Source organism: Ranitomeya imitator, chromosome 2 (assembly GCF_032444005.1).
Source record: "Ranitomeya imitator isolate aRanImi1 chromosome 2, aRanImi1.pri, whole genome shotgun sequence".
Taxonomy (NCBI): Eukaryota; Metazoa; Chordata; class Amphibia; order Anura; family Dendrobatidae; genus Ranitomeya; species Ranitomeya imitator.
This window is the reverse complement of record NC_091283.1, coordinates 56163419-56187903: the sequence shown is the minus strand read 5'-3', so window position 1 is coordinate 56187903 and position 24485 is coordinate 56163419. Positions and strand designations below refer to the sequence as shown.

The 24485-nt window shown below is 44.2% G+C and overlaps 1 protein-coding gene across 1 annotated transcript in view; it reads right to left on the bottom strand.

Annotated features, from left to right (window-relative positions):
- Window positions 1–14010, bottom strand: part of PPP1R14A (protein phosphatase 1 regulatory inhibitor subunit 14A) — a 52617-nt gene extending 38607 nt beyond the window's left edge. Inside the window, exon 1 of the mRNA XM_069746788.1 lies at window positions 12835–14010. Coding sequence (XP_069602889.1) covers window positions 12835–13026 — 192 coding nt within the window. The 5' untranslated portion in view covers window positions 13027–14010. The remainder of the gene's footprint in view (window positions 1–12834) is intronic.
- Between the last annotated feature and the right edge of the window lie 10475 nt (window positions 14011–24485).

The window sequence follows — 24485 nt, the reverse complement described above, 5'->3', positions numbered from 1 at the left end:
TATCCTACAAAAATGATCTTTGAGAAAAGATAAGTCAGACCCCAGATCTTAGACAAGACTCGCAAGGTTTTGTCACAAATTTGTGCCAAATCATATGAGACGTAAAAACGAGCATTCGTTAGGGAACTATTGTCAGCGATGGTCAACATTTATTGAAGGGGGAGCCACCACTAGATTTTGGTGGGCACCAAAAGATGAGAGTATTCTAGAATGTCAACCCCTTGATCATCCAAATAACCTGTTCCCGGTGAACGGTCAACTGAACCCTAGTGGGTCATTTTTCCATACAACACCCAATGCCAAGTGCCCAAAGACTAAAATCAATGATGAAAGTTTCACCCAACAGAATGGGGTGTACTTTGCTTGAGAATCTCATGATATTTAACTTTTTCTTCGTTATGAAGGTTTGATCTGTGAAAAATAAGAAAATCAGTGTTATGTATCTGCTGCGGCTCCAGTGCTGCCTCTATTGTGCTGTCTCCAGTCTTTTTTGACATGGCTGCAGTGATGTCACAAATACAGCAATTGACCGCTGCAGCCAATCACTGGTCTTACTAGTCATGCTTATGTAAAAGAATAAACCCAAATGACCTCTTAATATGCATTTTGCAGCCTGATCTAAGTTTCAGATTTTTCACTTGTTGGAGTATCTTTCCCAGTAATATAGGCTGGACTTGAGCTTTTTGTGTAACCAAGGTGCTGCTGCACTCTCCCGCTCTTATGTATCAGTACAGCTTCTATCCTGCAATTGTTTCCTCTTCATATGCTTTTCTCCTTATCTATAGCTATTTTCTCTGCCCTCCCTGAGAAACTTTCTCTCCTCTCCACACTGTGAAAATCTATGCACACCCCTCCTGTTAACTCTAGCACTGAAAGAAAGGATGGGAGAGCAGAGAGAGTCATCAGAACCACAGAAGTCACAGAGCCAAATGAAGGACTCGCAGAAACTGTGCGTAGCAAAATGTTAAAAAACAACAATAATAATAATGAAGACTGCATTTAAGAAGCAAGTAAACGCTAAAAAAATCTCTGCAAAAGGTGTACATAGCATGGAAACTAGCACAGATCCACTGTTCAATATCAATGACTGGTGATAGTGCAGTTTTGCGTTAAATATCCAATGTTCATAAACCCAATGAGGAAAACACTGTATGGAAATTACTTTTAAGTAGTACGATCTCTGTCAGCTCCAACCAGGCATCATTGTTCCTACAACTAAAAAGTTTCACCACCTAACATAGACTGCAGAAACCCAACAATCTTCAGTGTTAAAGGGAATCCGTCAGTACGTTGTTGCTATGTAATCTGAGAACAGCATGATCATTATTATTATGTATACCCCTCCTCACATGTAAAGCGCTATGGAATAAATGGCGCAATATAAAAATAAATAATAATAATAATGTAGGGGCAAAAACCCTGATTCCAGTGATGTGTCACTAACTGGGCTGCTTGATGCAGCTTCGATAGAATCTCTGCTTTCTCTGCAGCAGATCTAGCAGTTCTCTGAATGCTGAGCTCTGTATAAGGCTGCGTGTCCACGATCAGGATGGCCGGCGGTATCGTCGGAGCGGCTTTGTCGCTCTGCGCTAAGCCCTGCCCCCTTTTGGGACGCGATGATGTCGGATGTGTTCATAGCACACATCCGGCATCATCGCACCCATCGCATAGGGCCCTGTGCTATATCTTGCGACGACGCAGCGTCGCCACAAGATATACGGACATGCTGCGATCTGAAAAGACGCGCAGCATGTCCGGAGTCGCAGGGCCGCCGCGTGCGTGCGTGTTACCACGCATAGTGAAGATGGGATTTCATTCAATCCCCTCCACTATGCTGTAACATCTGGACGCTGTGTGTCTGACGCTGCGGCTCTATGCAGCGTAAGACACGCAGCGTTTCCTGCACGTGGAAACATACCCTTACACCGCCCACATCCCTGATTGGCAGCTTCCTGTGTACGCTGTGCATTTTCAGCAATCTGCCAATCAGGGGGGTGGGGGGGCTGGGATGGACCAGGAGTCACATGACACCGTCCTACAGTCATAATCTCTTGCTGATAAAGCACTGATTGTATTGAAACTGCAGCACACAGCCTAGTAAGTAACACATGTCTGGAATCAGGGTCTCAGCCCCTACATCATGCTGTTCTCAGATTAAATAGAAAAAAAAACCTGCTGATAAATTCCCTTTAGAGTGATTGTTTTAGACAAAACCATTAAAAATCAATTTAAAAGAGTTCTCCGCTTTGTACTATCCCTACTTGTTTGAACGATCCCTTGACAATTAGCAGATCACAAAGTGACTGCAAAAAGCTCCCAGTAATCAGCTGCAGTCCGTGGTAAAAGCTGTCTGTGAGGGATTCATTCATTTCCCTGCATTACATAAAGCCCATTACTGTCCTCCAGAGCGACAGACTGCCCCTGTTCTCCTGATTGTTCTCTGCTCTGATTCTTATACGAGGGCCACCATTCCATATAATACTTACTGGTCAATATCTCGCATTAAAGAGGCTGCCTGCCGTTAGTGACCGGGACAACTTTTTGAAATCTGAGCAGTGTCACTTTACGTGGTAATAACTCTGGAACGCTTCAACAAATCCCATTGATTTTTTTAGATTGTTTTTTCGTGACACATTATACTTTATGATAATGGTAAATTTAGGGTGATATGTTTTGTGTTTATTAAAAAATATCAGAAAATTGACAAAAATGTAAAAAAAAGCAATTTTCAATCTTTGAATGATTATCCCTTTAATCCAGATAGTCATACCATAAATAACATTTCCCTCCCTCATGTCGGCTTTACATCAGCACCATTTGTAAAATGTTATTTTATTTTATTAGCCTTTTAGGAGGTTTAAAATTGTAGCAGTCATTTTTCTTTTTCCAAAGGAAATTTACAAAATTATTTTTTTAGGGACCTATCCGGGTTTCAAGTCACTTTAGGAGTCCTATGTATTGGAAAGCCCCCAAAAGTGATACCATTTTAAAAACAGCACCCCCTGACATATTGAAAACTGCTGACAGGTAGATTATCAACCTTTCAGGTGCTTTTCAGGAATTAATGCAAAGTGATATGACAGAAATGAAAAAGTGTATTTTAACACCTAAATGTCGTTAACTTTTGAACAGGTTACAACAGCCGGCAGACTCTAAGGCCGCTATTTGGTCGTGAATTGCCATCGCAAATATCAGGACCACACAATCATGATCATCATCATAATAAATCAGATTTTCTTCATTGCTTTTGCCTTGAGGGAAGATTTGCGGATAACACATTTTCTGTTCTTGCAGAACTCTGAAGTGTGACATGGAGACTTTCCAGGCGTGCAGGATCCCCTAATAAAGACACAGAGCTGTAGATTCGCACACGTGTGACAATTACAGAGGAGCAGAGTCATAAAGCGCAAGGCTTTTCTATATATATATATATATATATATATATATATATATATATATATATACTGGCCATATACAGGTGTATGGATCCTGCCACCACAACAAACCCACAACAATGTTCATTTGCAGAGGAGCAGCTCTTATCGAAATACTGGGCAAATATTCACATTAATGCCCCGAGCAAGGCAGAGCAGCTTGTTGCCTCACCACAGCAGTCAGGGCATATGCTGGGCTAGTACCCATTCTATGCTTCTCACAAATCCCTATATATCTGTGTGCCATAAAGAGTTCATAGACCTGAGAAAAAAATTTGGATTTGTTCATAATCCATGATTGTTAATCCTTGAGATCCATTATGGACCCGGCACTAAAACTACAGATTCCAACCAATGGAAGCTCGTAAGAAGAAGTCTAGAATCCGCGTTCATCAAAGGTTATGTTTTACCCCTGTCTCAGATCCGTGCTTTGTTTCTCTCACCCGGGTGCACTAGACTCTGTTGTGCTCCATGTCGGGCTTTGCAGATGGCCCTGCATGATCCCATGTGAGCTTCCGCCCGGGCCTATATAAGGCCAGTCTCACACGCCCAGATAATTCCGGTACAAACGGTACCGGAGTTATCCGTGTACTCACGTAGGCCATCTGTGTGGGATCCGTGTGATGTCCGTGAGTACGTTTTTAATGTCCGTGTGCTGTACGTGTGTCCGTGTATTGCAACAATTTTTACAATTTTAACCCTATGACAGGAAAAACGCACACGGACAGCACACGGATGGCACACGGGCAGCATCCGTGTGCGGTACGTGTTTACACGGACCCATTGACTTTAATGGGTCCGTGTGATCTGTGCGCTCCCACGAACACTGACATGTCTCCGTGTTTTGCAAACGGACACACGGTCCGTGAAAACACGCAGACATGTGCAGAGACACATTTATTTTAATGTGTCTACGTGAGTCAGTGTCTCCGGTACGTGAGGAAACTGTCACCACACGTACCGGAGCCACTGATGTGTGAAACCGGCCTCAGGCTCACCAAAACACACACCTGTGTCTTGGTATTGAGACTTCAGTGCTTCTAAGGCCGTATGTTGGTTTTGCAAACCTGCGAGAAAAACACACAGTACGGATGCCATACGGATTACATACGGAGGATGCCATGCGCAAAAAACGCTGAAACACCCTGCCTACGGAGGAGCTACGGACCACTATTTTGGGGACTTTTCAGCGTATTACGGCCGTAATATACGGACCGTATTGTCTTACGCTGAGTGTGACTTCAGCCTAAGACTGAGTTGCGCTATGCATCTTGACCTGCTCTGCTGCCTGTCTGCAGTCTCCTGTATGTCTCCTGCCTGCCTGCAATTTCCAGCATCCCAGGTGCCTACCTGCGGTCTCCTGGATGTCTCCTGCCTGCTTGCAATTTCTAGCATTTCAGGTTCCTGTCTGCGGTCTCCTGGACGTCTCCTGCCTGCCTTCAATTTCCAGCATCCCAGGTGCCTGCCTACGGTCTCCTGGATGTCTCCTGCCTGCTTGCAATTTCCAGCATCCCAGGTGCCTGCCTACGGTCTCCTGGATGTCTCCTGCCTGCCTGCAATTTCCAGCATCCCAGGTGCCTGCCTACGGTCTCCTGGACGTCTCCTGCCTGCCTGCAATTTCCAGCATCCCAGGTGCCTGCCTACAGTCTCCTGTATGTCTCCTGCTTGCCTGCAATTTCCAGCATCCCAGGTGCCTACCTGTGGTCTCCTGGATGTCTCCTGCCTGCTTGCAATTTCTAGCATTTCAGGTTCCTGTCTGCGGTCTCCTGGACGTCTCCTGCCTGCTTGCAATTTCCAGCATCCCAGGTGCCTGCCTACGGTCTCCTGGATGTCTCCTGCCTGCTTGCAATTTCTAGCATTTCAGGTTCCCATCTGTTGTCTCTTGGATGACTCCTGCCTACGGTTTCAAGCATACCAGCTGCCATGTCTCATGTTCGCCTGTGGCTTCCAGTAACTCTGCTACCTGTCTATGGTCTCCATGACTTCTCCAATTCGCTTGCAGCTTCAGTAACTCTGCTACCTGTTTCTCGCATGCAACACCTACGTGCTGCACCCGTGGCCTGTGTGCAGAGTGCCCACCTGGACATTGGGCTTGGAGGATCCACCTCACTTACTAAACCTAACAGGTTCTCTTTTGGGGTATATGGATATCATCAATGGCAAATTCCTTACTTAGAAACCCCTCCTATAAATGGATAGCCTCGGCTCTTTACAAGCGGCTGCCGGTCTGACTGCCGACCCTGTATGAATAGCGGCCATGGCTATCATATAATTCTACATTTTCTTATGGGGGGTAAGAAAAATTAAGAGAAAATGTCCGGCTGGCTGTGACTTTCCTTGGCATAATCAGCTCTTTGGGGAGGGGCGCCTTAAACTGGACCTAGCGCAATCAGCTGGGGGCCTCATGGGCCGCATTTTAAAATAGGGTTTCTCTGAAGATTTTATTCCTTTTAGGGTACAGTATAGGCATATTCTGAAATACTTTGTGCTGCTGCGGAATACAGCAATGATATAGCTGGGTGCAGCCTTGGATCCTAATGAGGGCGCCCTGCTCTACACAAGAGAACATCAATGTTCTGATATTACATTTCTAACGTATATAGATCCCACATAGTGTGAAGCCATCGAACAATGGCACACGGTATAGATTTAGCTCCAGGGTGCAGCAGCTTTTGGCAGCAGATATAAATGTATATTGTATGTTCATTGATGCACATAATCAATCCAGAATGTTTGCTCTGTCGCTTGTTGTCTTGGATGTGGTGTTCCCTTCCTGCCCCTCCACCCACCACACAAGATCAATAAATGACAAGAGATTCCGTTTAAAAAAAAAATCCCATCTGCTGAAAGTCTACCCAAAAATCTATTCCTCTTATTCCCTGACACCTGAACTCGGCTGTAATCCTTCCAGAATCTCAAGTGACAAATGGAGACCTGGCTTCACAATGACAAACCACATGAAGCACAAATATATATGAGAAAAATACGAAAACATCATAGACATGCCCCGATATCATGAAAATCCTTTTTTATTCGTCCAAAAATTAGGAAACTTTGCAAATAATTTGGGAGAAAAATCTCACACTGGTTGCATCTACAGTCCCTATAGAGATCTATGCGTCATGGTAACAGACTACAAACACACCGTGTGTAGTCAGATCTTTCCATCAATCTCCCTTTCCATCGGTCTCTTACTTCTTCCTACCACACATTCGGTAGGGCCCTAATAATTTTACTGATATCTTCCCGGAACCTTTACGTGCTATTTAAGGGGATGTCAGGGTTTTTCATGAAAGTCTGCAGTCACTGTATGTGAATCCTCACAGTGTGCACAGTACGTGCTGTGAGGATTCTCCGGTGCCGGGAGATCAAGCAGTCATATGACTGCAAGTATGCGATATGTGTACTTCCAGCAACATTCCGACTAGACGTGTGTGGCTTCACTAAATTCAAGGGAATTGAGTGAGGTCAGACACGTCTAGTCGGAATGTGGCCAAGAGTGTGCATCTCACATACTTGCAGTCGTATGATCTCGCCGCCGGCACTGGAGAATCCTCATAGAGCGCACTGTGAGGATTCATATATAATGACTACAGACTTTCTTAATAAACCTGGACAAATCCTTTAAGGTCTATGAAAAGCCGAGTAAAGTCCCTAAGGCTAGATTCACACATCTGTATGGGTGCAATCGTCCGAGACAAACTGACCGATTTTTTTTTTTTTCTCAGTTGTCCCAGTTGCTTCCTTTCTTCTTTCATCCATTTTTTTTTCCCCTGAAGCAGGTATACGGTCTGAACTTTTTTTTTTATCCATTGACTCCTAACAATGGATCACTTAAAATGGATGAAGCTGGGATGGAAATCTGAAGAACAAGGTCTATTTTACATGGCAGCCATAGACTTTAGTGGCCAAGTCCGACCGCAAAACGGATGAGAATAGGACATGATCTGAGTCTCATCGACCGGAGACAAAGATGTGTATGGATCGATAAAGCGCTGAAGGTGAGAAAACAACGGACAGCGCTGGGATGTGTCACATGGAGGTGTGGATGTAGCCTTATTACTAGTGGTCACCTTTAAAACCAGACCAAGGCAAGCCAGAAACAGTGTAATTGACTCTTATGTTATTTTTAGTTTTCGAGTTGACCCCCTACATCTAGTACAAAACTCTCAGCCTCCTAAGTAGTCATTACGATCACTACTTCTGCCATCTGCTCCACAGGATCTCAGAGATTCAGGAAAAGAACATTTTGCAGCAGAGGACAAGGCAACAGAAAAACACAGCAAAAACTACAAATGAGCATACGGCCTCATTCGGACGTCCGTTTTTCGCATGTGAGTGTGATCTGAGTTTTTCACGGATCGCACTCATACCTACAATAGTGAACGGGGTCAGTCACATGTCTGTGATTTTCCACGGACCGAGTGATTGGAGCAAAATCGTGGAGACATTATCCAATTTTGCTCAAAGTCTATCCAAAAACATAGATCTTTTTAGATTTTTCTTGTAGTTTTTTAGTAGTTGGGTATAATGGCCTTAGGCTACTTTCACACTAGCGTCGGTACGGGCTCGTCGCAGTGTGGGCCGACGTACCGAAGCATACTGCGAAGTAATATCACAACGGGGGCAGCGGATGCAGTTTTTCCACGCATCCGCTGCCCCATTGTAAGGTCCGGGGAGGAGGGGGCGGAGTTACGGCCGCGCATGCGCAGTCGGAAAAAGCGGACCCGACGGACAAAAATCCGTTGCAAGCAATGTTTTTTTGTCCCGACGGACTGCAAAAACACGTCGCATCTGTCGCACTGCGTCGCTAATGAAAGTCAATGGAGAAAAAACGCATCCTGCAGGCAACTTTGCAGGATGCGTTTTTTCTTCAAAACGACGCATTGTGACGTGCGTCGAACGACGCTAGTGTGAAAGTAACCTTAGATGAGAACCGAGAGCCTAGAAAGCTTTACACTTCTAGGAAGTCAGAAAACTAACTGGGACTATACAGCAATTTTGGCTGCAACACAGGTTGCACTGGCAAATGCCACCGCTACATCGCAGCACCATGCAAGTGAATGGGGTCCGCGACGAGTAATCCGGATGGGCTCCACCTGATTCCGACTTTTTTTGCAACTTGCTTAAAATGGCTGCGGTACCCTTTGATCTGTAATGCGATCATCCTTGCAATATGTCGCGATTTTGCAGCGGCACAGGGCGATATCTGGCCGCGTGTCCCGCGTTGCAGCCATAATCATCGTGTATTCCCACCATTTAAAGGACAATGCATCCGCTTTCCCATTACCATGTGTGTCTGGCACTTAGGAGCCCTATTTCCTGCCGTTCTGTAAATCATTAAGTATCACAACGACAAATAGCGTAACGAGCAACTGCACATTATACCGTAATTACCGCAAAACACGCAGCAGACCCACGTCATTAAGGGAATATGAAACACATTGCAAACAGTGCGGTCTTCTCTATTGTATTTTTTTTGCTGCGTATTTACAAACTTTTTTTTCCCCAATGAAATCTTGACTTTTTTTCATGTGTTTTTCCATATGCTTGTCCACTAGAATAAAAAATCATAAAAAATACAAAATTTTGTGAATGCCATAGGAAAATACTTGTAAAAAATGCTTGAAATTGATCTATTTTTTTTACAAATGTGTGATAGGAAGCCTCTATGATCAGTTATGGCAGCCTCTATGATCAGTTTTGGCAGCCTCTATGATCAGTTTATGGCAGCCTCTATGATCAGCTTATGGCAGCCTCTATGATCAGTTTATGGCAGCCTCTATGATCAGCTTATGGCAGTCTCTATGATCAGTTTATGGCAGCCTCTATGATCAGTTTGTGGCACCCTCTATGATCAGTTTATGGCAGCCTCTATGATCAGTTTATGGCAGCCTCTATGTTCAGTTTATGGCAGCCTCTATGATCAGATTATGGCAGCCTCTATGATCAGTTTATGGCAGCCTCTATGATCAGTTTGTGGCACCCTCTATGATCAGTTTATGGCAGCCTTTATGATCAGCTATGGCAGCCTCTATGATCAGTTTATGGCAGCCTCTATGATCAGTTATGGCAGCCTCTATAATCAGTTTATGGCAGCCTCTATGATCAGTTTATGGCAGCCTCTATGATCAGTTATCGCAGCCTCTATGATCAGTTTATGGCAGCCTCTATGATCAGTTATGGCAGCCTCTATGATCAGTTTAAGGCAGCCTCTATGATCAGCTTATGGCAGCCTCTATGATCAGTTATGGCAGCCTCTATGATCAGTTACGGCAGCCTCTATGATCAGTTTATGGCAGCCTCTATAATCAGTTTATGGCAGCCTCTATGATCAGCTATGGCAGCCTCTATGATCAGTTATCGCAGCCTCTATGATCAGTTTATGGCAGCCTCTATGATCAGTTATGGCAGCCTCTATGATCAGTTATGGCAGCCTCTATGATCAGTTTATGGCAGCCTCTATGATCAGTTATGGCAGCCTCTATGATCAGTTACGGCAGCCTCTATGATCAGTTATGGCAGCCTCTATGATCAGTTTATGGCAGCCTCTATGATCAGTTATGGCAGCCTCTATGATCAGTTTATGGCAGCCTCTATGATCAGTTTATGGCAGCCTCTATGATCAGCTTATGGCAGCCTCTATGATCAGCTATGGCAGCCTCTATGATCAGTTATGGCAGCCTCTATGATCAGTTATTAATTTAAAAAAACTGACTGTCACATCCAAACATAGACTAAGTGTGAACAGGTGCTGAACCTAGAGTCACCAACTCATATACAGTCAAATAAATAAGGCAGCACACTGCAGCGCTAAAACATGCAAACATGAAAATTGAAATGCATTGCTGCACTAGAAATATGAAAAAATGAGAGCGTTTAGCGCATAAATTGGCCAATTCATGTGTACCTGGTAGCCATATTAGGGCATCTCTCGTATACCAGGTGTTTTAATCGCAGCAGGTCCACTACCCCTCCACAGAGAGAGAGAGAAATTTAGTCTCAGAAAAGGTTTCACAGGTACCCATTCAGATGAAGACGTTTATTCACAGCGAGGAAAGGAAAGTGTAGGACCTGGTATACGAGAGATGCCCTAATGTGGCTACCAGGTACACATGAATTGGCCAATTTATGCGCTAAACGCTCTCATTTTTTCATATTTTTAGTGCAGTAATGCAGTAATTATTTGTCTATGATCAGTTATGGCAGCCTCTATGATCAGTTTATGGCAGCCTCTATGATCAGTTATGGCAGCCTCTATGATCAGTTATGGCAGCCTCTATGATCAGTTATGGCAGCCTCTATGATCCGTTATGGCAACCTGTAGTCATTCCACAGCATATATTTGGGGAACGTAGAAAGCTGTAAATGTTGTATGGATCCTACAGAGCAAAGATGGGGGAGGAAATGCCCTGCGGGGTCGTTATTGGATCGCTTCTATAGAAACCATGGTGGATCCTTATATTAAAGCCTCGCTAGTTCTCCAATTACCGTATGTAGCTAATTACAGCTGCCAATTTGCGTCCGGCATTTCACGTCCATTATCCACTGTGTAACTTTAGTGATGGTTGATACTTTGTATCTTTATCATAATATTTATTTATTATAACATTTTATTACAAGAATCTTTTATGTCCATTGCGGTTGGAAAATGAGCGAGAGACGACCATGTTACATGGCGACTGTCCATTATTCGCCCTACTAATCAGGTCGTTCCTAAAATGATTCTCCTCGCGCCAAATAAAAGAAATGAGATATAAAACCGAATGTTTTGCAAAGCAGCAAGAAATCACTGTCTTTCAAAAAGTTCCAAAAATTGAAGCACGCTAAAATTGCTCAAATATTTGGGACTTATTGCTATTTTACAATGTTGGAATGAAGCCAGATACAAGACACTTTTATCAATTGTGACTTTTTACAAAGTCTCACTCCATTTGGGGGGGGGGGGGGCAGGGTGGAATAAAAAGTGAAAATAATACCTACAGACGTAATTTGGTGCAAACAGCAACCTGGGCACAAGCAAAACTTTCATTAAAAACTTCACTAACGTGAATGTAGCAAACTTTTTGGCAGGAATTGGTTGAAATACAGTAGTCAAATTGGACCATTTCTTCCTGCACTCTATTTATTCTGCATTGTTTATACAGCGCCATTATATTCTGCAGCATTGGGGCTCACAATCTAGGTTCCCTATCAGTATGTCTTTGGAGTGTGGGAGGAAACCGGAGAAGCCCAGAGGAAACCCACACAAACATGGGGAGAACATATAAACTCCTTGCAGATGTTGTCCTTTGTGGGATTTGAATCCAGGGCCCCAGCACTTCAAATCAACAGTGCTAACCACTGAGCCACTGAGCTGCTCAAACTTATGTGTATTGCTGGTTTAACAGAGTTTCGCCGCTGCTGGTGCTCACTCAAGGGAGCAGCACAGCGGCGAAACTCAAACAGCAGCCAGGACCCGTGCACTAAATGTGCTAGGTGCACAATTCCTGATGACTGTACACATATTCTGGCAGGCGCTGGTGGAGCCTCATCCCCAATGCGGAAATAGCCCAGGCCCAGTATGTAGGTGCATGATGGCCAAACACGGCCTTATTTTCAATGGTGACCTGTGCAGTACTTTCTATTACCACCATCTGCTTATGGGATACCATATAATGCCTAAATAATAAAATCATCCTGCATACATATAATACCGATACCATATAGTTGCTCTAGTAGCACTTTTAAATGGCTGCTATTAGGTAAAGTTGCCGCTACATATATTTTGGTAAAAAACGCTCATTTTAGAAATCAGCCATGCTATATATTTATTGGGGGCGGACACAGACAGAAGAAAGCCCCTGTGCAAGAACATTATATGGGCCCCCTGCAGTCCAATACTGCACCCATAAGAGCGCAGTCAGACGGCCGTATAACATGGACGATGGTCGCATTGCACGGACTGGCCGGCGGCTCTCCCGACCCGAGTGGGACCGCGTGTATTTCTATGCAGCTTTCCCGCTTGGGTCAGGAGTGTTGATGGCCAGGCCGTGCGCTCGCCGTCCCTCTTACCTCTCGGCCCCCGTATGGCGGCACCAATGTCCGCCCCTGCTATTCCTGCGCACAATCCATTAGTTCACAATTTTATGACTTTATGAGTGAGTTTGTATATTCCTATGGGATGCGTCTTACATGCCGGGTCCTATCCCAGCGCACTCAGTCGTATTTTATCAGAGATAATTAGAACTGACGGTAACTGCGGCAGTCACATGAGATTAGGTGCAAAATGTGGATGAAAAGTTATACAGTGTGAACTGCGCGTATTTCCAACCTAAAAGTAGAAGATTTTATTCCTCTAAAACACAGACTGACATGTAATTATGATCCCCCATATGGCCATCGTGCCCCCTGCACTCACCCTGCCCTGGTACAGCTGCTCCATGCTCTCGTCTATCCACTTCTCCACGTCCAGCCTCTTCTGCAGCTCCTTGCGGTCATACTTGACTGTCACCCGGGCTTGTCTCCTTTGTATGGCTTGTCCGGAATCTCTGCCCCGGGATGGAGAATGGTTTTTATTTATCAATCTTTTTCCAACCTTATTTGCAGCCATTATTGAAAGTCCTGGTCTTTGAGGATGGTGGTGGGAAGGCTGGTGGTCCCTCCTGGTCAAAGTCCTGGTCTTTGAGGATGGTGGTGGGAAGGCTGGTGGTCCCTCCTGGTAAAAGTCTTGGTCTTTGAGGATGGTGGTGGGAAGGCTGGTGGTCCCACTTGGTAAAAGTCCTGGTCTATGAGGATGGTGGTGGGAAGCCTGGTGGTCCCACTTGGTAAAAGTCCTGGTCTATGAGGATGGTGATGGGAAGGCTGGTGGTCCCACTTGGTAAAAGTCCTGGTCTTTGAGGATGGTGGTGGGAAACCTGGTGGTCCCTCCTGGTAAAAGTCCTGGTCTATGAGGATGGTGATGGGAAGGCTGGTGGTCCCTCCTCGTAAAAGTCCTGGTCTTTGAGGATGGTGGTGGGAAGGCTGGTGGTCCCTCCTGGTAAAAGTCCTGGTCTTTGAGGATGGTGGTGGGAAGGCTGGTGGTCCCTCCTGGTAAAAGTCCTGGTCTATGAGGATGGTGGTGGGAAGGCTGGTGGTCCCTTCTGGTAAAAGTCCAGGTCTTTGAGGATGGTGGTGGGAAGGCTGGTGGTCCCTCCTGGTAAAAGTCCTGGTCTTTGAGGATGGTGGTGGGAAGGCTGGTGGTCCCTACTGGTCACTTGGGCTAGTCACAACTTACCAGCGCTTTGTCGTAAAGTGATCACAAGATATAAGCATCAGCTATGTCGATCGGTGGTTAAATTGATGGGCAGAGATTGAGAATTAGTAATTTCCCTGTGTATTTTCTCCAGATCTGGGGTCTCCACGTGCAAAGAAAGGATCCTGGATCCTACAAAAGGCTTATTGGCGGCAGACTCAGTCCTGGAGGGCTCTGATTTTGGGGTCTATTACATGCATCTCCTCCACATGGTCTATAGCTGCAGAATGACTGTGGCAGCGCTGATCCCAGCAGCGCCTCTGTGGACTGACACAGCACAATCCTGCACCAACCCCTCCAGCCAGAGAGAAGGGAGGGAGGGACGCCAGAAAAACTCACAGTATTGTGCCTCAAAGCCTTTCAGCTATTCATCCATGTGCAAATGAGAGCCAGACCTCCCATGTGTACAGACCCCAGATACAAACCTCTCCCACCCTGCGCCACCGCCATGCACCGCTGCTAGAGGACATTACGCCTTTATAATATCAATATGCAAAAAATAAAAAATGGAAAAATATGGACACATCCATATTTAAATACCTATTGAATTTTTTTTTCACCACTGAATCCCTGTTGACCAGTTCATCACTGCCGAAGCCTTACAGCAGTTTTCTGGCGCCCAACACATGGGACATATGCTCCATTATCATCAACCTAGGTATACACGTGGTTAATGGTAAAAACTATAAGCCATGACAAATGTGATGGGAGCCACGATATCCTCCTAAGGACTCAGGCACATGGCCGTATGGTCCGAGTGCGACACGGCAAAACATCGGAGAGCACTCAGATCAATGTTAGTCTACGAGGCCGTGCATAAGTCTGATTTCTTTTTCCTCGGACCGAGCTGGTATGAAGAAAAAATAATTTCATGTCCGAGTTTGTTCCGATATTTGCACTCCGCCATGCAAGTTAATGAGTCTGTGGAAACCATTGGGCTTCACTCGGATGACATCTGAGTTCAGTCCGATTTCCATGCACTGGCACAATGGAGAAGATGGAGAACAAAATTTCTCCATCTTCTCCATTGTGTCAGTGTGAGGAAATCGTGCTGCACTCAGATGTCACCCGAGTGCATTCTGATGGTTTCCTCATCTGAGAGAATTGAAGCACACTACGATGACACTTTGATAAGAGTGTGAATAGCATAATTGGCCCGATTCTCTAAACATACAGCATATATAGATACCAAAAAAGATCTAATTTTTAATTCTCTTCTCTTGGACCTCTCAGAAAATCATCACTGTGTATGATCCCTTCCAAAAAGTGTCACTACACTTTCAATAGCAGGTAATAGATGAACACTGGTTAAATTTTCCCATGTTCCTCATACTCATGAATGCTGGGACATGAGAAGCTGCTAGACATCCCTGGCATCTGCTTATCTCCTGTGGGGGAAAAAAGATTGGACATGTTGAAATCCAACATGCCCAACGGAGTGATGGTGTGCATGATCGACCTCCGCTCCGTTCAGTCTCTGAAAAGCTCTGGTCTCGGGATCAGCAGTCGGATCTTCAGCAATTGGAAACTTTGATAGGACTGTGATTTCTGCAGTTATTCATTTCTTTTCAAGTTTGTAGCATATTACAAAAGTCATGAGCCAGATTCGGCTTATAGAAGTGGAAAAAATAATCACCTGTCATCTGAAATATTTCAAGGACAAAACCATTTTAATATAGTAATTCAATATCTGACGGTCGGCACAGGTCATGTGACTTTGCACATTCATGTCTCATAGATACTTATAGGGGGACAGTGCCGCCACCAGGTGCATTGTCCACCATTTATACGCTCTCCTCTGTCGCCATCTTGTGGTGAACTACTAGTATAAAAAATAAATATGCAAATTGCCTCTTCAGATATAAAGAGGAGTTAAACTCTATAGCGCCACCTGTTGGAAGTAGCGATCCTACAAGTCACAATCAACCCTTTAACGAGTCGCGCAATATGACTTAGGATTAAAGCCAAATCAGTATCTCAATTCGCAGACACGGTGTTTCGGGCTGTTGGTCCTCGTCAGGGTGAAGCACGAGAACTGATTTGGCTAGGCGAGTATAGATCTGTCGCCAATTGTGAGAACTAGTCTCCATGTCATCCCTGATGGGTTACCTTAGCAGCCCAAATCTGCCAACCAGACCCATTATATCCGTCATCAGTATCTACCTACTAAGCCTTGCCAGGGGGTATAGATTATTGTATTGTCTGTCTGTATAAGGCAAAAAAAAAAACTGCACCAAAATTATGGTTCTCAGGATGCAGGATACTCACAAAAATTAGTATTGTACATAAAACATGTTTGTTTTTTTCTGCAGAAACATTAAAACATAATTTAAAAAAATACATATATTTATTATTATTATTATTTATTATTATAGCGCCATTTATTCCATGGCGCTTTATTCCTTCCTAGAAATAATTAATAATTAATCCATAAATTCTAAATACATGGAAATGGTACCAAGGGAAAAAAATACTTATCCTGTAAAAAAACAGATGCTCGTACAACTATATTAAAAGGGGACAAAAAGCAAAAATAATATTGTTCTTGAAATGCAAAAATGAAAAATGGTCATTAAGAATTTTCCACCTTATAACTTTTTTTCAGTGAAAAAAAAAAATAACTCAACCAACTTTTCCTTAACTCCTTCCTCTCCACTGCTGCCCATGGTCTTATGTAGACATGTCAGCAGCGACGACTGCAGGATGTGACCATTGCAGCCAATTACAGGGCCCAGCACTTTGCATGCCCACACGGCGATTGTCTGCAGTGGTCAACTAGCAATATTCAATGACTTATTGAGACAAAAAAAAAATTGTACCATGTTTAGCCAGTTGTAAAAAGAGCGATTGCTATCAGTGAAGACTAAATCAGACGTCCGATTTTTGTGTGCGAGTGCCGGTATATGTGATCTTCAGAGATAGCACTTGTACCTGTGATACTCTATGGGGCCAGTCACGTGTCCGTTATTTTTCGCAGACGTCCAATTTTGACCCGAGGGTTGGATCAAAGTTGGGAATGGAAGTCTATGGAAAAAGGCGTCTGTGATCTCCGGCTTCACCTATTCAACACCAATGATGAGAAGACACAGAGGTCTCTAATGTTCGTCAGTAGAATCCTGCCGACCAACTTCTGTTACTACTTTTCCCAATTTCAGAAAATTGAAGATGTTCACATATAGGAGACTTGATGCAGAATTTTTTTTCAACTATTTATTCATGTGATTGCTGCCAAAGTAACCCCATACAGATGATCAGAAATTATTTACAGTTGCAGAAAAATCTGTTTAGAAAACTTTTTATTTATTTTTTCTTAAAATTTTTCAATAGTGCGATAACAGAAAATAAGAAAATTTTAAAGGCAAACTTTCCATGGATTTTTTGTTGTATTTATATTGAGTACCTTCTCCAATTCCCACTTATTCTGGAAACATTTTTCTTTTTTCTTCTGTGCCCATCCATTCCAAAGTGGTAATTTTTCCCTTCATTCAACTGGGCGTATATCAAAGAACTCCGTTTGTGCGGCTGTGTTTTGATTGGCCGGCGTCAGAGGAAATCCCACAGAGAAGTTCTGCGGTACACGTCCAGATGGTTCAAGGGAAAAGGTGCCATATTACTGGGGGCAAAACTTTGTAAAGGAAGGGCACAGAAAAAAAGGAAAACTGTTTCAGAGTCAGTATATATATATATATATATATAATTATTTTTATATACATACATACAGAGGGGGAAATAAGTATTTAATCCGTTGCTGATTTTGTAAGTTATAATTGAGAGATAGAATATCAAAAATAAAATCCTGAAAATCACATTGTATAAGTTATATAAATTTATTTACATTTTGCAGTGAGAAATAAGTACTTGATCCCTCTGCCAAACAAGACTCAATACTTGATGGCAATACCCTTGTTGGCAAGCACAGCAGTCAGACGTTTTTTGTAGTTGATGATGAGGTTTGTGCACATGTCGGGAGGAATTTTGGTCCACTCCTCTGCAGATCATCTCTAAATCATTAAGATTTTGAGGCTGTCTCTTGGCAACTCAGAGCTTCAACTCCCTCCATAAGTTTTCTATAGGATTAAGGTCTGGAGACTGGCTAGGCCACTCCATGACCTTAATGTGCTTCTTCTCGAGTCACTCCATTGTTGCTATGGCTGTATGTTTTGGGTCATTGTCTTGCTGGAAGACCCAGCCATGACCCATTTTTAATGTCCTGGCGGAGGGAAGTAGGTTGTCACTCAGGATTTTACGGTACATGGCTCCATCCATTCTCCCTTTGATGCGGTGAAGTAGTCCTGTACCCTTAGTGGAGAAACACCCCCAAAACATAATGTTTCCACCTCAATGCTTGACAGTGGGGATGGTGTTCTTTGGGTCATAGGCAGCAATTCTCTTCCTCCAAACACGGTGAGTTGAGTTAATGCCAAAGACCTCAATCTTTGTCTCTGACCACCGCACCTTCTCCCAATCACTAATCATGCAGGTGTTCACTGGCAAACTTCAGATGGGCTTGCACATGTGCTTTTTTGAGCAGGGGACCTTGTGGGCACTGCAGGATTTTAAACCTTTACAGCATAATGTGTTACCAATGGTTTTCTTGGTGACTGTGGTTCAGTTGCATTGAGATCATTAACAAGTTCCCCCATGTAGTTTTAGGCTGATCTCTCACTTTCCTCATGATCAAGGATAACCCACGAACTGAGATTTTGCATGGTGCCCCAGATCGATGTCTATGGGGGTGCATTATACTATGGGGTTGCATTATACTATGGGGTGCATTACACTATGGGGCTGCATTATACACTATGGGGGTGCATTATACTATGGAGTGCATTATACTACTATGAGGCTGCATTATACACTATGGGGGTGCACTATACTATGGGGGTGCACTATACTATGGGGTGCATTATACTATGGGGCTGCATTATACTATGGGGCTGCATTATATTGTGGGATGCATTATACTATGGAGTGCAATATACTACTATGGGGCTACATTATACACTTTGGGGCTGCATTATACACTATGGGGGTGTACCGGGCGGCACGGTGGCGTAGTGGTTAGCACTGCAGCCTTGCAGCGCTGGGGTCCTGGGTTCTAATCCCACCCAGGACAACATCTGCAAAGAGTTTGTATGTTCTCTCCGTGTTTGCGTGGGTTTCCTCCGGGCACTCCGGTTTCCTCCCACATTCCAAAGACATACTGATAGGGATTCTAGATTGTGAGCCCCATCGGGGACAGTGATGATAATGTGTGCAAAACTGTAAAGCGCTGCGGAATATGTTAGCGCTATATAAAAATAAAGATTATTATTATTATTATACTGCTATGGGGCTGCATTATACTATGGGGTGCATTATACTGCTAAGGTACTACATTATACTATGGGGTGCATTATACTGCTATGAGGTCCATTATATTATGGGGTGCATTATGCTGCTATGGGGCTGCATTATACTATGGGGTGCATTATACTGCTATGAGGATGCATTATACTATGAGGTGCATTATACTACTGTGGGTCTGCATTATACTATGTGGGTGCCTTATACTGCTATGTGGCTGCATTATACTATGGGGATGCATTATACTACTATGGAGCTGCATTATACTATGGGGGTGAATTATACCATTATGGGGGTGCATTATACCACTATGGGGTGCATTATACTACTATGGGGCTGCATTATACTATGGGGATGCATTATACTACTATGGGGGTGCATTATACACAATGGGGCGCATTATACCCCTATGGGGTGCATTATATTATGGGGTACATTATTCTACTATGGGGCTGCATTATACTATGGGGCTGCATTATACTATACGGGTGTATCATACCACTTTGGGGGTGCATTATACCGCTATGGGGCTGAATTATATTGCTAAGGAACTGCATTATACTGTTATGAGGCTGCATTATAATGCTATGGGGCTGCATTATACTACTATGGAGGTGCATTATACTACTATACATGACTATGGGTTGTGTTATACTATTATGGATGACTATGGGGGCAGTATGGGGAGACATGAGGCAGAATGGGTGGACACATGGGGTCCAGAATGGGAGGACACATGGGGTCCAAAATATTGGATATTTTTGCTGTACAGCCTAATTAAAGGATATTATTTTTGAGGATACTCTTTTCAGTGTGGGGAAGATGTCCTGTTACAGTGCAGGATGACACGGTCACTTTTTCCTTCATCTGGCTCATCTGGCATAGTGTAGAGGTTGGGGAAAAATTGGGGAATGTGCTCTAGATAACTGTGTTATCTTCTGCAGAGACAAGTCCTGGCTGGAAGAAGTGATGGCAGTCTGAACTGGAGGAAGAAAAACGAAGATTAAGGACTTATAATAATAATTTTTAATAATTTTTATTTATATAGCGCCAACATATTCCACAGCACTTTACAATTAAGCAGGGACATGTACAAACAATACATTCGGTACGAGTTAAGACAATTTAAACAGTGACATTAAGGGTGAGGTCCCTGCTCGCAAGCTTACAATCTACAAGAAAATGGGGGGACACAATAGGTGAAAAGTGCTTGGTATTTCAGGTCTGGCAATTATAATAAATAGGGATTTTTATATAAAGCTGCATGATCCGGTCATCAGCCCGTGTGTCTAAGTGCAATAGTCAAGGATCAAGTGCAGTTATCATGTGTATGGAGGGTGTGGAGACAGATGAATAGTAGGGTGCAGATTCAGAGTAATATTTGGAAGGAGGGAACAGGGCAAAGTTAGTTTACTGAGTAGTTGATGTGGTAGGCTTGTTTGAAGAGATGGGTTTTCAAAGCGCGCTTGAATAGGTCGGGGCTCGGTATCAGTCTGATCGTCTGGGGAAGTGCATTCCAGAGAGCTGGCGCAGCACGAGAGAAGTCTTGGAGACGGAGGTGTGAGGTTCGGATTATTATTTATTTATATAGCACTATTAATTCCATGGTGCTATACATGAGAAAGGGGTTACATACAGAGTTATAGATATTGTTTACAGTAAACAAATCTACAGTGACAGACTGGTACAGAGGGGAGAGGACCCTGTCCTTGCGGACTTACATTCTATGGGATAGTGGGGAAGAGGCAGAAGGTAGGAGCGAGGCAGCGACTCTGGCAATGGCGAGGCGGCGGCTCTGGCGATGGTGAGGCGGCGGCTCTGGCGATGGCGAAGTGGCAGAATGGTTATTGCAGGCTGTAGGCTTTCTTGAAGAGATGGGTTTTCAGGTTCCGTCTGAAGGAGCCGAGGGTGGTCGATAGTCGAACGTGTTGAGGCATGGAATTCCAGAGGATGGGGGATATTCGGGAGAAATCTTGGAGGCGGTTGTGTGAGGAACGAATATAAGTGTGGAGGAGAGAAGGAGGTCTTGAGATTACGTGAGGGAAGATATTGGGAGATTAGTTCAGAGATATAGGGAGGGGACAGGTTGTGGATGGCTTTGTAGATCAGTGTTAATAGTTTGAACTGGATTCATTGGGGAATTGGGAGCCAGTGGAGGGATTTGCAGAGGGGAGAAGCAGGGGAGTAGCGAGGAGAGAGTTGGATTAGCCAGGCAGCAGAGTTGAGGACAGACTGGAGTGGTGCAAGAGAGTTAGCGGGGAGGCCACAGAGGAGGGTGTTGCAGTAGTCGAGGCGGGAGATGATGAGGGCATGCACAAGAGTTTTGGTAGATTGTGGGCTGAGGAAGGAACGGATTCTGGCAATATTTTTGATTACAGGGGATGTTAGTCTTAGGTCATTTGTAGAACGGAGGGCACGTGTAGGGCAATAGAGATGAGAGAGGAGATATAAGGCGGTGCAGAACTGTGGAGAGCTTTGTGGGTGAGAGAGATGAGTTTATACTGGACCCTGTAGTGAATGGGTAGCCAGTGTAATGACTGGCACAAGATGGAGGCATCGGTGAAGCAGCTGGAGAGAAATATGACCCTGGCTGCCACATTCAAGATGGATTGGAGAGGAGAAAGTTTGGTAAGAGGGAGACCAATCAGAAGAGAGTTGCAGTAGTCCAGACGAGAATGAATAAGAGCGACAGTAAGAGTCTTAGCAGTTTCAAAGGTGAGAAAAGGTCGGATTCTGGAGATGTTTTTAAGATGCAGGTGACAAGAGCGAGTGAGTGATCGGATATAGGGAGTAAAGGAAAGTTCGGTGTCGAATATGACCCCAACACAGCGGGCATGCTGCTTGGGAGTTATGGTTGATCCCTCCAGGGTAATTTTGATGTTGGGTAGAGTGAGGTTAGTAGAAGGGAGAAACACAAGAAGTTCCGTTTTGGAGAGATTAAGTTTCAGGTAGAGGGAGGACATGATGTTAGAGACAGCAGACAGACAATCCTTGGTATTTTGAATTAGGGTAGGGGTGATGTCAGCGGAAGAAGTGTATAATTGGGTGTCGTCAGCATAGAGATGGTACTGGAACCCAAATCTGCTGATTGTTTGTCCAATAGGGGCCGTGTAAAGAGAGAAGAGGAGGGGGCCTAGGACTGAGCCCTGCGGAACCCCAATAGTAAGGGGACGAGGAGAGGAAGAGGAGCCGGCAAAAGATACAGTGAATGAGAGGTCAGAGAGGTAGGAGGAGAACCAGAGAGGGCTGTGTCCTTGAGGCCTATAGAGCGGAGCATAGTGAGGAGGACCCGGTGATCTACAGTGTCAAAAGCGGCAGAGAGATCCAGGAGAATCATCAGAGAGCAATGACCTTTGGATTTAGCTGTTATTAGATCATTAGAGACTTTAGTGAGGGCAGTTTCAGTGGAGTGTAAAGAGCGGAAACCAGAATGTAAGGGGTCAAGAAGAGAGTTATTCGAGAAATAGCGGATCAGACGGGAGTGGACCAAGCGTTCCAGGAGTTTAGAGATGAAGGAAAGGTTAGAGACAGGTCTATAGTTAGCAGTGCAGTTCTGGTCCAGGGATGGCTTTTTAAGTAAAGGGGTTATAATGGCATGTTTAAATGAGGAGGGAAAGATACCTGAAGAAAGAGAGAGGTTAACTATTTTAATCAGGTGAGTGGTGACCACTGGTGAGAGAGACTGCAGGATATGTGAAGGAATGGGGTCACTGTTGCAGGTGGTAGGCCGAGCAGAAGCGAGGAGCTTGGAAACTTCTTCTTCTGAAACAGGCTCAAAGATGTCTAGTGAACTTGAGGTGCGGCAGGGAAGGGGATCCAGGCACTGAGGAGATTGCACTGAGATATTCTGATGGATGTGGTTGATTTTTTCTGAGAAATAAGTGGCCAGATCCTAATCGCTGAGGTTGGTGATGGGGGCCTGTACTTTAGGTTTCAGGAGGGAGTTTAAGGTTTCAAAAAGTCATTTTGGGTTGTTGGATAGTGAGGTGATGAGGGTGGTGAAGTAGGATTGTTTGGCCAGATGAGGGGCAGAGTTATAGGTTTTGAGCATGAACTTATAGTGGATGAAGTCTTCTGCTAAGAGATATTTTCTCCACTGCCGCTCTGCACACCTTGAGCAGCGCTGAAGAAAGCATGTTTGCATAGTGTGCCAGGGCTGCCGTTGTCTGTGTCGGGTCGTTCTGCGTGTAGAAGGTGCTGCTTCATCCAGGGCATTCTTCAGTGTATTATTGAAGTGTGACAATGCTAAGTCTGGACAGGAGAGTGAGGAGATGGGGGCTAAAGATGTGTGGAGATTGTCCACAAGCTGCTGGGTATTAATGGTACGTGTATTCCGATAAGTGTGGTAAATGGGGGTGTCCCGGGTGAGGAGACAATTCATGACAGAGAAGGAAAGAAGGTTGTGGTCCGAGAGCGGGAGAGGGGAGTTAGTAAAGTTATGCAGCGAGCCAGGATGAGAGAAAACCAGGTCCATAGTATTCCCGTCCTCATGCGTAGGAGAATTGGTAAACTGTGAGAGGCCGAATGAAGAAGTTAGAGAAAGAAGATGAGAGGCAGAATGGGAGAGCGGATCATTGATTGGGATGTTAAAGTCTCCCATGATGAGGGCGGGGATGTCACAGGATAGAAAGTTAGTAAGCCAGGTGGCAAAGTGGTCTAGAAACTGGCAGGAGCCCTGAGGGCGATAAACAACCGCCACTCGCAAGGAGAAGGGGTCATAGAGTCCCTCACATATAGAGGACTTCAACTAGAGACGTCACTGGTGAGTCAGTGTGTTACCTGTACACTGACACTATATACTGTATACTATATACGTACAGAGCTCCTATGTATAATGTCACTAATGATCACAGTATTACCTGTACACTGACACTAAAATATAGAGATTCTGTATATAATGTCACTAGAGGTCCCTGTATTACCTGTACACTGACACTAGATACAGAACTTCTGTGTATAATATCACCGGTGATCACTATTACCTGCCTACCGGCACTGTATAGTAAGTACAGATCTCCTGTGTGTAATGGCATTAGTACTGTGTTTTTTTTTAAATTAATGATCACTATTGTAGTATTTGGTCACTATGTGGTGATAATATGTGATTCAGTCATGGTGCGGTGGTATTTGTCCCTTGCATGTGATATTATTGGTCTTTTTAAAAATTGAAAAATTAATAAAAATTTACCTAAAATTGTATTGGAAATTTTAACAAATGTTTAATGAGTTACAGTAAAGTAGATCCTGCCAAAGAGTCTACCTTGTCGTGGTGGTGGATTAAAAAATCTTTTGGCCAAAACAAAAGCTGCTGGCTACGTATAGTGGGTCCGGAAAGTATTCAGACACCTTTGAATTTTTCACTCTTTGCTTCATTGCAGCCATTTGGTAAATTCAAAATAGTTCATTTTTTTCTCATTAATGTACACTCTGCA